General features: G+C 39.4%; 2 protein-coding genes across 5 annotated transcripts; one reads left to right on the top strand and one right to left on the bottom strand.

Moving 5' to 3' along the window:
- Positions 1-443: 443 nt before the first annotated feature.
- LOC128617413 (legumain-like) lies at positions 444-8,637 on the top strand. 4 transcript variants are annotated; one of them, XM_053640524.1, is made up of 14 exons: positions 444-475; positions 1,025-1,106; positions 1,215-1,312; positions 2,195-2,276; positions 2,371-2,456; positions 3,729-3,804; positions 4,034-4,096; positions 5,366-5,429; positions 5,517-5,635; positions 5,787-5,900; positions 5,987-6,196; positions 6,801-6,956; positions 8,226-8,293; positions 8,388-8,637. In XM_053640524.1, the coding sequence occupies exons 2-14, from the start codon at positions 1,035-1,037 to the stop codon at positions 8,431-8,433; spliced, it is 1,254 nt and encodes a 417-aa protein (XP_053496499.1). In that variant the 5' UTR covers positions 444-475; positions 1,025-1,034; the 3' UTR covers positions 8,434-8,637. The 4 variants fall into 4 exon arrangements, with proteins under 4 accessions (XP_053496499.1, XP_053496498.1, XP_053496496.1 ...); XM_053640523.1 differs by having other exon boundaries at positions 1,239-1,312; positions 8,226-8,441; XM_053640521.1 differs by having other exon boundaries at positions 8,226-8,441.
- LOC128617412 (uncharacterized) lies at positions 8,638-12,989 on the bottom strand. The gene is made up of 2 exons (XM_053640520.1): positions 12,860-12,989; positions 8,638-11,216 (listed from the first exon to the last, which is right to left on the bottom strand). Exon 2 carries the CDS (start codon positions 11,182-11,184, stop codon positions 9,697-9,699), a length of 1,488 nt encoding a protein of 495 aa, XP_053496495.1. The 5' UTR covers positions 11,185-11,216; positions 12,860-12,989; the 3' UTR covers positions 8,638-9,696.
- Between the last annotated feature and the right edge of the window lie 342 nt (positions 12,990-13,331).

Raw genomic sequence — 13,331 nt, 5'->3', positions numbered from 1 at the left:
ACTGAACTGCACTGAAGAGGGACACATGATACTGAACCTGATTAAGAAAGTAAAAGAGTCAAAGAAGCTCGAGTCTGAAAATAAATCTTCCCAGAAGGGGGAGGGGGGTGATGAGGGGTGTAGATTATATCTTTGTCTGAACTTCACATTTATTACATGTAGCATTTACTACACTGACAAAAATGTAAAAACGTTATTGTATATGGTTTATAGACGTACAGAAGGTACAGAGGGTTAGTAATATAGTATCGTTAGACATGTCCAGTGACATTAGTGTGTGTAATAGTGTGGATTAGACTCGTCCAGCCGTATCTAATGACCAGGTGTGTTTCCAGGTATGACGAAATCAAAAGCTGCTGATAGCTTGGGAAATGAAGTGAAAGTGGATGGTTTGCTGGATATAAAAACTCCTGACGCACCTTTCCAGGACACTCACACTAACACTGAGCTGAAGCCATCACCGGAGAGAAAACAGGTGAGAACCAACACATTCCTACTTTTTATTCAGCTCCAATAATCAATTCAAAAGAACTGAAAGAACGTTCAGCTTTACAATTTATTACAGAATGTAAGTTTAAGATGAACGGTCACGTGTCCCAACAACTCATTTACAGTGTGTTATAGAAGTAATAAACCCTTTGTGTGTTGCTGTTACAGGAAAATACTGAGTGACGGGGTGGTGTGATTTATTTTCCAATAACAGCGTGTCCCTAGGTGTTTTATTCCTCTTATCCCTCTGCAATTTATCAGTGATTACATTTGTTATCTATGATGCTATACTTATTAACCATTTAGTGTTCACACACTCATTCACACACTCATTCACACACAAATTCACACAATTATTCACACACTCATTCATCCACCTACTGGCATGTTTTTAGGAGATGGGAGGAAACCGGAGAGACATGATAAAAACACAGAAACTCTGATTCTGAGTTATTAAATGTAATGGATTATTTTTAGTGTTGTGATTACTCTTGCTGACTCAGTAACACCTGATTATCAGTTTTCTGCTTTGTAGGAACATCGACATGGCCAGCAGGGGCAAACAGTGGGTTCTCCTGGCAGCAGGTTCTAAAGGTTGGGAAGACTATGATGTGCAGGTGTGAATATTAAATGCAGTGGCTTAAATTTAGTGTTAGTAATGCTAATGTGTTATATCATATATTTTCGAATTGTTTTTATGTTACGTATGTTATGTTCCGTTACAGGCCAATGTGTGCCATGCTTACCAGGTCGCTCACCAGAACGGCGTTCCAGATGAGCAGATTGTGGTGATGATGTATGATGATATCGCTTACAATGAACAGTGAGTATAGTGCTCTGCAGTAGAAGTGGGCCGTGCCAAACAGTGAGAAAAAAAAAACCCTCAGATTAAAGTACACGAAAATGTAAAAAGTATTGAATTACAGAGACATTTTCCCAGGGCATCCATTTTGGTTCTGATGAAGACCATTTGAAAATATAGGTTGTTAAGTAGGAACGATAACTAGCTTCAGTGTGAACGTGTCATGTCGGCGGCAGAATCTGCGTCGAACTCTAACTCCCTGAGTACAGCGGGGCCTACAAACATGGCCGCCAAGGGCCAGGTGCGGGACTAGAAAATTATTTATGGGGTGGCATGAAAACTATGAGGGGTGGCAACACTGAAGCAAGCGTCCATGTGTAGTTTTTGTGGATTTAAAGCCTGAATTACATATTCAACGCATACACATTTTTATACTGGTCTATAAAGATTAAATAAGGACTGCTGTGTGATTGATTTACACTGACCATGACAGCTGGATTGGATGGATTACGTCACCATAAACTATAATACTACATAATATACCCACATATAGATTTATACAAATGCTTCAATTCATTAAAAGAACCAGCTAGTAAGAGTCATTTGTTCGTGATTGGGCTACACTGCTTGCATTGTATGTTTTTGATTCACTAAAAAGAACCAGTTCATAAGAGTCATTTGATTGGACTCATTTTTGATTGGATCGAAAGAATAATATTTTCTTCCCATTATTTCCCAGTATGTGGTCTTTTCATCTCATCACGTTGAAGCGCCGCTGCTTTAAATCAGACCAAGAAACTGCTTACATTTATATTTTATACATTATGTATAATATACTTATATAATGAATAAGCGTTAATTAAAGATAATTATATTACTTGTCTACATGATATTTCTGTGTAGAAATCCCACTCCTGGAAACATAATTAACGTACCAAATGGCCCAAATGTTTACCCTGGGGTTCTGAAGGACTACACTGGAGAGGTAATGTGCTCTGTAACATTTATAAATGGATAAATACTTTAATTAGGTTATTTTTGTAAAGTGGGATTAATCTGTTTAAATTGTCCATTATCAGGAGGTATCAGCGGAGAACTTCCTGTCTGTACTGTGTGGAGATTCGGAGGCTGTCAAGAAAACAGGAAGAAAAAAAGTCATACAAAGGTAGAAAGCATCTCTTTTAGCTTCATTCTGGTCAGACGATGTTGATTAATGATCTATAACAGCAGCTCTGAGAGTAGTGCAGCTACAAATCACAGGTTTATATTAATGCGCTCGATCGACTCAGACCAGCGTGCCTGACACTATCATCCATGTCACGGTCAAACCATTCGAGTGACGCATTTAAATATAGTTGCTATTTAACAGATATAATCTGACGGTGCATTTGCTCTCCTTTCTAGATGTTATACGATTGTGTTCTGCCCCACGTAGCTCCATAGATTTGTTATTGCACCTAGTGGTCAGAAATGGGAACTGCAACAAGAGCTTATAGAGGCCCATGCTTGTAGGAGTGTCCTGTAAGGTAGGCGGAAGCAGATGCGATTGCAAGAGTTTATTGTGGAAACAGGCAGACAAGTGGAAATTTCAAGGGAAAGATATAATAAAAAAGATCAGGCAATGAGCAAGCCACACAAACAGGGCAAATCCTAAATCCAAAAAAACAGGTAGAGCGCAAGATCAGAATACCAGAGAAACAATACACAGTGAATGACTTAGTAAGGTCAGGTAATCACACGTTTTTACACTTACAGTTAGATTTATACAGCGCTTTTCTAGACACTCAAAGTACTTTACATGGTATGGGGGGGTCTCCTCAACCACCACTAGTGTGTATCCTCCACCTGGATGATGCAACGACAGACATATTTCTCCAGAACTCCCACCACACACCAGCTATTAGTGGAGAGGAGAGAGAGATGTGGACGATTCAGAGATGGAGATTATTATGATAGAGAAGGATCAATGGGGGAATTTCAGCAGGACACGTTGAGCATTTCATTGCAGCTGGCTGAATGTCTGTGGTCTGTTCATATAGGTGCAGGAGTAATTGTGAACAGGTGTGCATGGTTAAAAGTCCAGTGACTGTGAACATGGCAGAGTCTGTGTGTTTGGGAAGTGTAGTCCGGGGTGGCCATGTTTGTAGATGCTGCATTCAGAGTTGGTGCTTAAAGCCGTTTTCCACTCATCTCCCACTCATCTCCCTCCCTCCCTTCCACTCATCTCGGAACCAGAACATATGATCGGTCTTGTCGGGTATTTCTGCGTGATTTGCATCACTATTTGTTACGAGAGCGATGAAGTTAAGAATCTAAAGCGGAAAAAAGCTCATCTACACTCTCCAAAACGTTAGAACCCTGTAGAATAAACATCACATTTTGTCAACAATTATTACAAATATCTTTGTATTATTTCAATATTTTTTTCCTCTTTCAGTGGTGAAAATGATTCTATCTTCATCTACTTATCAGACCATGGAAATAGAGGAATCTTTCACTTTCCTAATTCTACAGTGAGTTTAGTAAAGTTTCTCTTTCTTCGGGGTCGTATTCCGAGCTCGTACACACTGATACGCGTAGCACGCGGTGTTGTACAGTTGTAACATCCCTGTGTTAAGTTGTGTTGATGTCTGAATGAAACTGAATATCAGTAAGAAACTTATTTTCAGTCAGACTACCAGATCCTTACAGTCGTACACTACTGAGGTCATGAAACATAAAGATCTTTATTTCCTGTTCCAGCTTTATGCACATGATCTCATTAACACAGTGAAGGCGATGTCAAAGAGTCGCACGTTTTCAAAGGTACGTATTTCAGCTCCTAATTTACATTTCAGCACTTCTCCGTAACCCAGGGCTCACAGAGGAATCCATAAGAATCCATGTGCAAAAGGTTTATGAGCAGGTGTTAGGAACTGTGATCTTCAGGTTACGATTCTTAAGAAGAGAGAAAAACGAAAGTACACAAGAAGACGGCGGCCTTGCCCCGCTACACACTCACCGCACCAGACACACACAGTTCAAATGGCAAGATGTCTGATTTATTCACAGAAAAACAGAGTATATTTCACACTCGACACACAACAGACACAATGGGTTAACTATTGATTGGATAGGCGGAAGGGCATTTTTCAGGAAGCACATCAGTTTAAGAGAGGAACAGCTCCATGTATGGTATTCGGGAAGTCATGGAATACAAGCGAGGGTTATTTGGGAAGGTATGTAAATGCGTGCAAATGGTATAGCCTGCAAACAAGAAATGAGTGGAGTAACAGTAGAAGCAGGTCAGAATTTTGGGGAGGGTGCCCTCTGGTGGTTAGGAGGGGAAATAGCCAGGTTTAAATATTACAATCTCCTTCTTCATTCCGTGTTCTCGTGTCCTGTCTTTCATTTCTTATCTCTCTATTCCATTAAAAATAAAGAGAGCAGATCACAGACTATACCACAGCTCTTGTTGGATTCTCATTAGACAGACGGTGTTGATTATTTTTCTACAACAGTCCTGCCCTTAAATGTTTTCTTCCTCTTATGTCATACTTATTATCAGTTTATAGTTACACTTCATGTTAAAATGTCAACAGTTTTCAGATCATGTTCAGATCATTCACAGCCATCTTCATTTTATTTCCATTATCGACATTTTCAGACCGATTTTAGCACCAAAACTACCACAACTACTACTACAGTGACTTTGTACCCGCTGGCCCAAAATCCACAGTATCAGAGTTGTCCACCTTTTCACTTAATGTAGACGGGGTAGCTGTTAAACTTTCCTCAGCAGGCTGTACGGTAATTCGACTGTAATCTGTTTCAAAACAGCTCTTTCTTCCATCTCAGGTGTTGTAGTCCTTGGCGGCCATGTTTGTAGTCCATGTTGTAGTCTGGGAGTTGTATTCCAGCGTTGACGTGACCAGGACCTGTTCTGTATACATTTTCCCTCCATAGCTCTCACATTTATAAACTGTGAATATGTCAAAATGCTTATATTTTCTCATGTGTGTGTGTGTGTGTTTACATTTGTTTGTGTGTGTGTGTGTTTTGCTGATCCTCTGTAAACCTGCTGGATGTTTGCAGATGGTCATTTATTTGGAAGCGTGTCATTCTGGATCAATGCTGGATCAGCTGTCTGACAGCAACGGTATCTCTTTACTGAAAAGTCATAGTTCGGACACGTTCAGGAACGTTCTTCTCACGTGTCTGAAAGGCTTTTATCCTTTTGTTTCAGTGTATGCAGTTTCTTCGTGCAATCCTGATGAATATACCTACGCTTGTTTCTTCGACAAGAAAAGAAATACCTTTCTTTCTGATATCTTCACCTTTAACTGGCTGCAGCACATGGACACGGTCAGTGTTTATGGAGTTATTTCCAGGAATTAATTCTTTAATGAAGTGTTTTTTACACCACAAAGGTGTACTTTGATTTCTTCCATATTAGTAAAGTATCTGAATTAGACAGCATTCATTCTTTCCTGTTTTTCTTCACTTCACTCTGAAGGTAAAACTTACAGTGACGTCGTTTGGAGAGCAGTTTTCCTACCTGCAGAAACACGTGAGTAAAGACGCGAGGAAGGCAGGAGTGACTGAGACGCCATGTAACTATGGGGACAAGGTACAACACACAGCAATGTTTAAATGCTTCGAGTGTTTCCTCTAGTGTGATGTCATGTTTATTCTTCTTTCCTCTACGTTATTTAGGGAATGCTGAAGGTAATGTTGAGTGAATTTTTTGGAGATTCCCCTCGCTTTGTCAGCGAGACCTACACGTCCCAGATCCTGAACGTTCAAGTGTCCGATGTGGTGGACACTACAGAAGTTCCACTGATAATCCAAGAAAACAGGATTAAAAACGAACAGGACCCGGAAAAGAGACAGGCCCTGGAAAGACAATATGATGATCTTAAAAGAGTGAATACGCCACTCCCACTGCACTGCGTTATTTACAGTCCTTATTCCTGAATTAATTCAGCACTCACACTCACTGTATCCGTATCCCGACTATTATTCATCAACATAACCCAATATTATATCAGCAGGGTCACTGTTACTACTGAAAACTTGATTATTTTCCTACAACAGCACGTCCCCAAAAGCTGTATTCCTCCGCCATTCCATCTGCCAATGACTGCATGTTTCAGTAAAGACTGGCACGCCCTAGTTTTTATTTTATCTGTTTCTAGTTACATTTCAGTGGAGCTTATTTATGTCCAGCAAATTTAGTAAATGAATATGACCAGCGTTAGTCTGTGTAACAGTAGAATATAACAAATACTCCTCTGGATCATGTCTAAGCCAGGCCCGTTATATGGTAAACCCCGCCCCCACATGCTACATACACATGTTTGTTTATGACTGTTATTTCAGTAATGAAATTAGTCACTATGTCAAAAAATATTGTGATATTGTGATGAATTGCATGTTGTTATGTAACGTGAAAAGACGTTTGTATTTTAGAAAGTCACTTTAGATGTCTTTATATGATTAAATTTGTATATTGTGATTACATTTGTAGAAGAGGAAGACAGTGGATGAAGCGCTGCAGAAGATTGCTGAGCGCACAAACGCTTCACGAGCTCTGACTGAAAAGCGTGAGGTGACTCGGACGTACGAACTCAAACTCGTGGCTGAGCATTTCAGGAAAAATCTCTTCAACTGGGAAGCGGAGCCGGTATGAATATATACGTACAGTGTGTGTGTGTGTGTGTGTGTGTGTGTTTGACGATCATGACATGAAGTGTAATGAAGTAAGAATGTTAAAGATCGTTTCAGGTAACAAGAACAAGAAAAACACATTAATATTAAAGTTCCACTGCACAATGTTCCCCTAACATCAGCATTAACACATCATTAGTAACGTTAGCAAACTAATTAACACTTTTATTTTGTGAAATAAATAAACTCATACAGTATCTAAGATTTCCTGCATCACCAAATCAAGCAACCAGTATGAATTAATGGCTGAACTCGTATGTTTCGGTGAAATGGTAAAGTGGTAAAATGAAATAAACGAGGATTTAATATCTCTAGATATATTATTTGCAGTCACATGAAATTTGGCAAAGAAAAAGAGAAACTTGTTCTCTATCGGTCTACATGCTCAGAAGGTCATCAGAAAGCCAAATCTACACATGTGAGTGATATTAGGGGCTTTGCAGACCCCATTTAAAAGCTGCACATGCTGAAAGTCATGGTTTGTGCATAAGCTTTGATATTTCATTGGCTTTGTGTCGAATGACGAGGTGTAAAAAAGCTCAGTTTAAAAATGTCTGCTATTTTGACGTTCCCAGTATTCTCATGTTATCCATTAACATGAATAATTATTATTAATCAAGTTTCAAATTTGTTAGTGTGTGAACCTCAATGAGCTTTATATATATAGTTATGTAGATCATACTAACTTAATCTCTCTCTCTCTCTCTCTCTCTCTCTCTCTCTGTCTCTCTCTCTGTCTCCCTGTCTCTCTCTCTCTCTCTCTCTCTGACTCCCTGTATCTCTCTGTCTGTCTCTCTCTCTCTGTCTCTCTCTCTCTGTCTGTCTCTCTCTCTCTGTCTCTCTCTCTCTCTCTCTCTCTGTCTCTCTCTCTCTCTCTCTCTGTCTCTCTCTATCAATCTCTCTCTCCATCTCTCTCTCTCTCTCTGTCGCTCTCTGTCTCTGTCTCTCTCTCTCTCTCTCTCTCTCTCTCTCTCTGTCTCTCTCTCTCTGTCCCGCTCTCTCTGTCCCTCTCTCTCAGTCTCTCTCTCTCTCTCTCTCTCTGTCTCTCTCCCCCCCTCTCTCTCTCTGTCGCCCTGTCTCTATCTCTCTCTCGGTCTCCCTCTTTCTCTCTGTGTCCCTCTCTCTCTCTCTCTGTCTCCCTCTCTCTCTCTGTCTCTCTCTCTCTCTCTGTGTCTCTCTCTCTCTGTCTCTCCCTCTCTCTCTCTGTCTCTCTCTCTCTGTGCAGTTTGTTGTCACTCGTGCACACCTGCAGGTTTTAGTGAATCTGTGTGAGTGTGGGTTGGAGGTTGAGAGGTATGGGATTAGTTTCACTTTTTCAGTGTTTGTTCTGGAATTAAACACGTCCAGTCGGTTCTCATTGTATTTCTAATTTGTTTGTTTCCATCAGCATCACTGAAGCCATCACTCACGCGAGCCAGGAGATCACTTTCTGAAGAACTCGACACCACGATCGTTTTCTTTGACACGTTCTCTTTCAATAATATGAGGATTTCGATTAGATCATCTTTTAAAAGCAATATTTTTATTATTCTTATTTTTTTATTTTAGTTTTGTTAAAAAAATTTTTTTACCAACCTTAACTAACTAAAGTCACACAATACCAAAGCCTGTAGAATACCTCAATAAAGAACTTGGAGAGAAACAAAAGTTTATTTGTTGAATCAGTATATTTAGACAACACTGTGCCACACAGATGATTTATACAAGTATTATAACTCGTTCAGCCGTAACATTGAAACCACTGACAGGTGACGTGCAGGTATAGAGTTAGAAAAGAAGAGGACCAAGCATTGAGCCTTGACACCAATGATGAAGAGTCTGTATGGAGCAGATGTGGATCCCCTCCACGTCACCTGATATGACTGACCCACCAGGTACGAAGCAAACCATTTCCATGCTGTGCCACAAATTCCAAGACTCTTGAAGACGGACAAGAGCGGCAAGTCAATAATATTGTATTTTTTAATATTTCATTTTCTTTGGGTAACAAACAGCTATCAGGCCTGATATATGGATACATCTGCAAGATACATCTTGGTTTATTGCTGCAAAATTAGCATCAAAACATTCCAGAACTAACACCAAAAGCACTAAGCAAACACAAACCAAAACATAATTCAAAAGACAAGGTCAAGACAAGGTCAATAATCCAGATAATCATATGCAATAACAACATCCAGAGTAAATACGGTTATCAAAAACTTGCATTAACCATGAAACATAACATATATAAGGGGGTTGCCTTTTGTTTATTAAATACATTACACAACATTATGTCAATTTTTCCAGTTGTTACTAAAAAATACAAACATTTTGAAAGCATTGGAATGCACAAATATGTTAGCTGGAACCAAAACCCCACTGTAGCATGCACTAGGAACGCATCATTTTCATCATTTATTTTAAAAAAGCTTCAGGTCATGAACCTTTTTTGGCAGATATTGGAGGAAATTCATTGCGTCATTGCTGTAATCTCTAATGAAACTGTAAGGCTTCACAGTGAAGATAAGGTCCTTTATGTTCTTTATCCATACATATAAACAGGACACTACTAAGACAAACTAAGATGCTGATTAAGGGAGGGCAGGGAATTGCGTAGGCTGAATGTAGTTTAGGCTGAATTTAGTCAATGTATGACTGTAACAAGTCGAAGAAGAGCAATTAACAACAATCTTACTTTTACTGTTAAAGCACTTTTACCATAACTTAAATTTCACTTCGTTTCCAAAAAGAGCAACTCCCGTCGTGCTGCCGAGTGAAAAGCCACAGCCCAGAACTTTTACTTCTGTGCCATTGGGGCCAATGTTAAGACCTGTTTGAACCCCAAGACCAACTTTAATTTCAGCCGGACCTGCTGAAACTGAGGCACTTGCAACCTCAGCTCCAGCCATGACTGCTACTTCTCTGTTGCTAACCACAACCCTGGCAGAAGCATTAGGACCGTTAGCTTCAGCTGAAATGTCGTCCTGCGTTGCTTTGATTTTTCCTAAACTAGCCTTAACACTGGCTTCAACTTCACATTCAAGCTTTCCTGGTTTTTCTTGATAATGTATGAATGCCCCTGCCTCAGCATTTGGTCCCTCAGCGTCAATCTCTTCTGAGACACATGCATTCTCAGCTCGAACCATAGCTCCTGCTTCTCTGTTGTTAGCCACAAACAAGGCAGAAGCATTTTCTGAAACAATCCTCCGCTTTACACTGACTCGTCCTGCACTAGCCTTAACTCTGGCTCCGGCTCCAAATTTCTGCATTCCTGGTGTAGATTGATAATGTATGAATGCCCCTGCCTCAGCATTTGGTCCCTCAGCGTCAATCTCTTCTGTGACACTCACAATTTCAGCTTCAACCATGGCTCCTGCTTCTCTGTTAGCCACAACCAAGGTGGAAGCATTTTCTGAAACAATCCTCCGCTTTACACTGACTCGTCCGGCACTAGCCTTAACTCTGGCTCCGGCTCCAAATTTCTGCATTCCTGGTGTAGATTGATAATGTATGAATGCCCCTGCCTCAGCATTTTGTCCCTCAGCGTCAATCTCTTCTGAGACACATGCATTCTCAGCTCGAACCATGGCTCCTGCTTCTCTGTTAGCCACAACCAAGGCAGAAGCATTTTCTGAAACAATCCTCCGCTTTACTCTGACTCGTCCTGCACTAGCCTTAACTCTGGCTCCGGCTCCAAATTTAAGCACTCCTTTAGCCACAGCTCCTGCTTCTATGGTGTCAGCCTCAACCATGGCAGAATCATTTGGACTGTTAGCTTCAGCTGTATCGATGCTCCTCGTTGCTCTACCTTGTCCTGCACTAACCATGGCAGAATCATTTGGACTGTTAGCTTCAGCTGTATCGATGCTCCTCGTTGCTCTACCTCGTCCTGCACTAACCATGGCAGAATCATTTGGACTGTTAGCTTCAGCTGTATCGATGCTCCTCGTTGCTCTATCTCGTCCTGCAGTAACCATGGGAGAAGCATTTGGACTGTTAGCTTCAGCTGAAACGACGCTCCGCGCTGCTCTGACTCGTACTGAATTAACTCTAACTCTGGCTCCAGCTTCAAATCCGAGTTCTCCTGCTTCAAAATGTAAGAATGCGTCTGCATCTGCATATGGTCCCTCAGCATCCATCTCTTCAGAGACATGTGTAACCCTGGCTCCAGCCACGGCACCTGCTTCTGTGATGTCTGGCATAGCTCTGGCTTCAGCTCTACACACACTGAGATCTAAGTCGGAAAAAAAATAAAAAATGATCATGTCAACATATAATAACCCTTATGGGGGTAAAAAAACAGTATACTTAAGTATTGCTGAAATAGTTAGATACGTAATGTGTTTTATTTTAGCACCAAATTGTTAGACATTGTACTGAATCACTCCTAAATTGTACTTGGAATATATTAGAACTACACTTTATATATACTTTATAAGTATACACTTTATAAGTCAAGTCAAGTGGGTTTTATAGTCATTCCTTAATATAGCTTGTATTAATTGGAATGAAATGTCGTTTCTGCAGGACCACAGTGCGGCACAGAAGAGTACGCAGGACGACAAAGTGCGAATACACAACAGTGTGCGTGTATTTAAGTGACTTTTTTCACCGCTCACGTTTGTCTTGATTTTGTCTTCCTTTCGTTTTCTTGTTCATGTTATTACAGCCTAGTTATATTGTTCAGAGTTATAGTGTTCCGAAACATTTTTCCTCATTCATGTTCCACACCTGTCCATTATATAGTTTTATAAAAGTCATAAGTTATATAAAAAAATCCTAAAAGTTATGAAAAGTAATTTAAAAAATGCAAAAACACAAAAGCAAAAAAATCTATCTATCTATCTATCTATCTATCTATCTATCTAAAACAGATTACAGATTATACACACACACACACACACACACACACACACACACACACACAGACATATATACACTAGACATGCATAATACTAAATTTCTCAGCTGATACCGATACCGATAGTTCTGCCTTTAACGCCTTCTTTTAAATGAATAATAATGAATTCCACAATTCTGAAAGAAATGCAAATAAAAACTTTATTCTCTCCATTTCAGCAAGTTGTTTCACAGTAACTGGTCTCATCTACACACAACACATCACTCTAATTATCATTAACACATGAACTTGTTTCTGAAGATTAAAGTAAGATTTTTAACTTATTCATTCATATGAACACTCACTGAATTCTAAAAAACCTCCTGTTAGTCTCACATTCACTCTCCACACACACAAGCACCTCTACTTCATCACTGAACATCAAACTGGTCATATATAGACCTAATATAAACCTTTTTGATGATATAAACTCATTAACATTACCTACATATGAAATATACTACTCTACAAATATATTTCTGTGCAATATATACCTTTTTACAACTCATCTTCATTTAAATCTTTCAAGGTGGACTGGCCCTTTAATTCAGATCGAGCAGCACGTGCCACATGTGGGGTGAGAGTGAGAGTTTCACTGCTGCTACTTCCGTGTAAACTTTTTAACAGTGCAGAGCTTACAGAGATTACAAACTGGAGTTTTATCATCATTCCACACAAGAGGCATCTTTTTTACACACTCCATGTGTTTTCCGCCATCTTTTTATTAACAGGATATAATCTGCCCTGATCATTGGAAAAATAGACTTTATTTTTTATAAAAAAAAAGATAATACATGTGTGTGTGTGTGTGTGTGTGTGTGTGTGTGTGTGTGTGTGTGTGTATATATATATATATATATATATATATATATATATATATATTTATATGCCAAATTACAAATGCATTTGATTAATAAAGAATTCAGTCTGAAATCATTATGACATTTAAAGCAGCAGCATGTTGTACAGATTCTTACCTTCTCTTGTGATGCTTTCAGGTCTAATGCACCGTCCAGAACATGGCTTCCTTTTATACCTTCTACATTACTTTCACTTTCAGTTTCACATTCAGTCACTACATTTTTTTTTCGGTTGAGCTTTCTAACTAAACACACACACACACACACACACACACACACACACAATATAAAACACACCCTGTTGGAGCCATAAAATATAAAGTACAACAAAACTGTATGAAATTATTAGATGACGTATCAATCTTGTTGTCGTATGATCTGTTTCAGTGTCTGTTTCAATATATGCTTCTGTATTCTGTGTTCCCCTGGAGGTGGATGATAGGTACTGCACCTGTCTTTGCTACTTCCTGTGAGCAAGCGTTTTAAACTGCAAGAATCACATCTGATTTGTGCACCATGCACTGCAAAATAAATAATATCTAAGCAAGTTAAAATATTTGAATTTAAATATTGTCCAATCTAGTATTAT

This window comes from Ictalurus furcatus, chromosome 13, assembly GCF_023375685.1.
Source record: "Ictalurus furcatus strain D&B chromosome 13, Billie_1.0, whole genome shotgun sequence".
Taxonomy (NCBI): domain Eukaryota; kingdom Metazoa; phylum Chordata; class Actinopteri; order Siluriformes; family Ictaluridae; genus Ictalurus; species Ictalurus furcatus.
The sequence above is the reverse complement of the archived record's forward strand: the minus strand, read 5'-3'. Positions and strand labels throughout refer to the sequence as shown.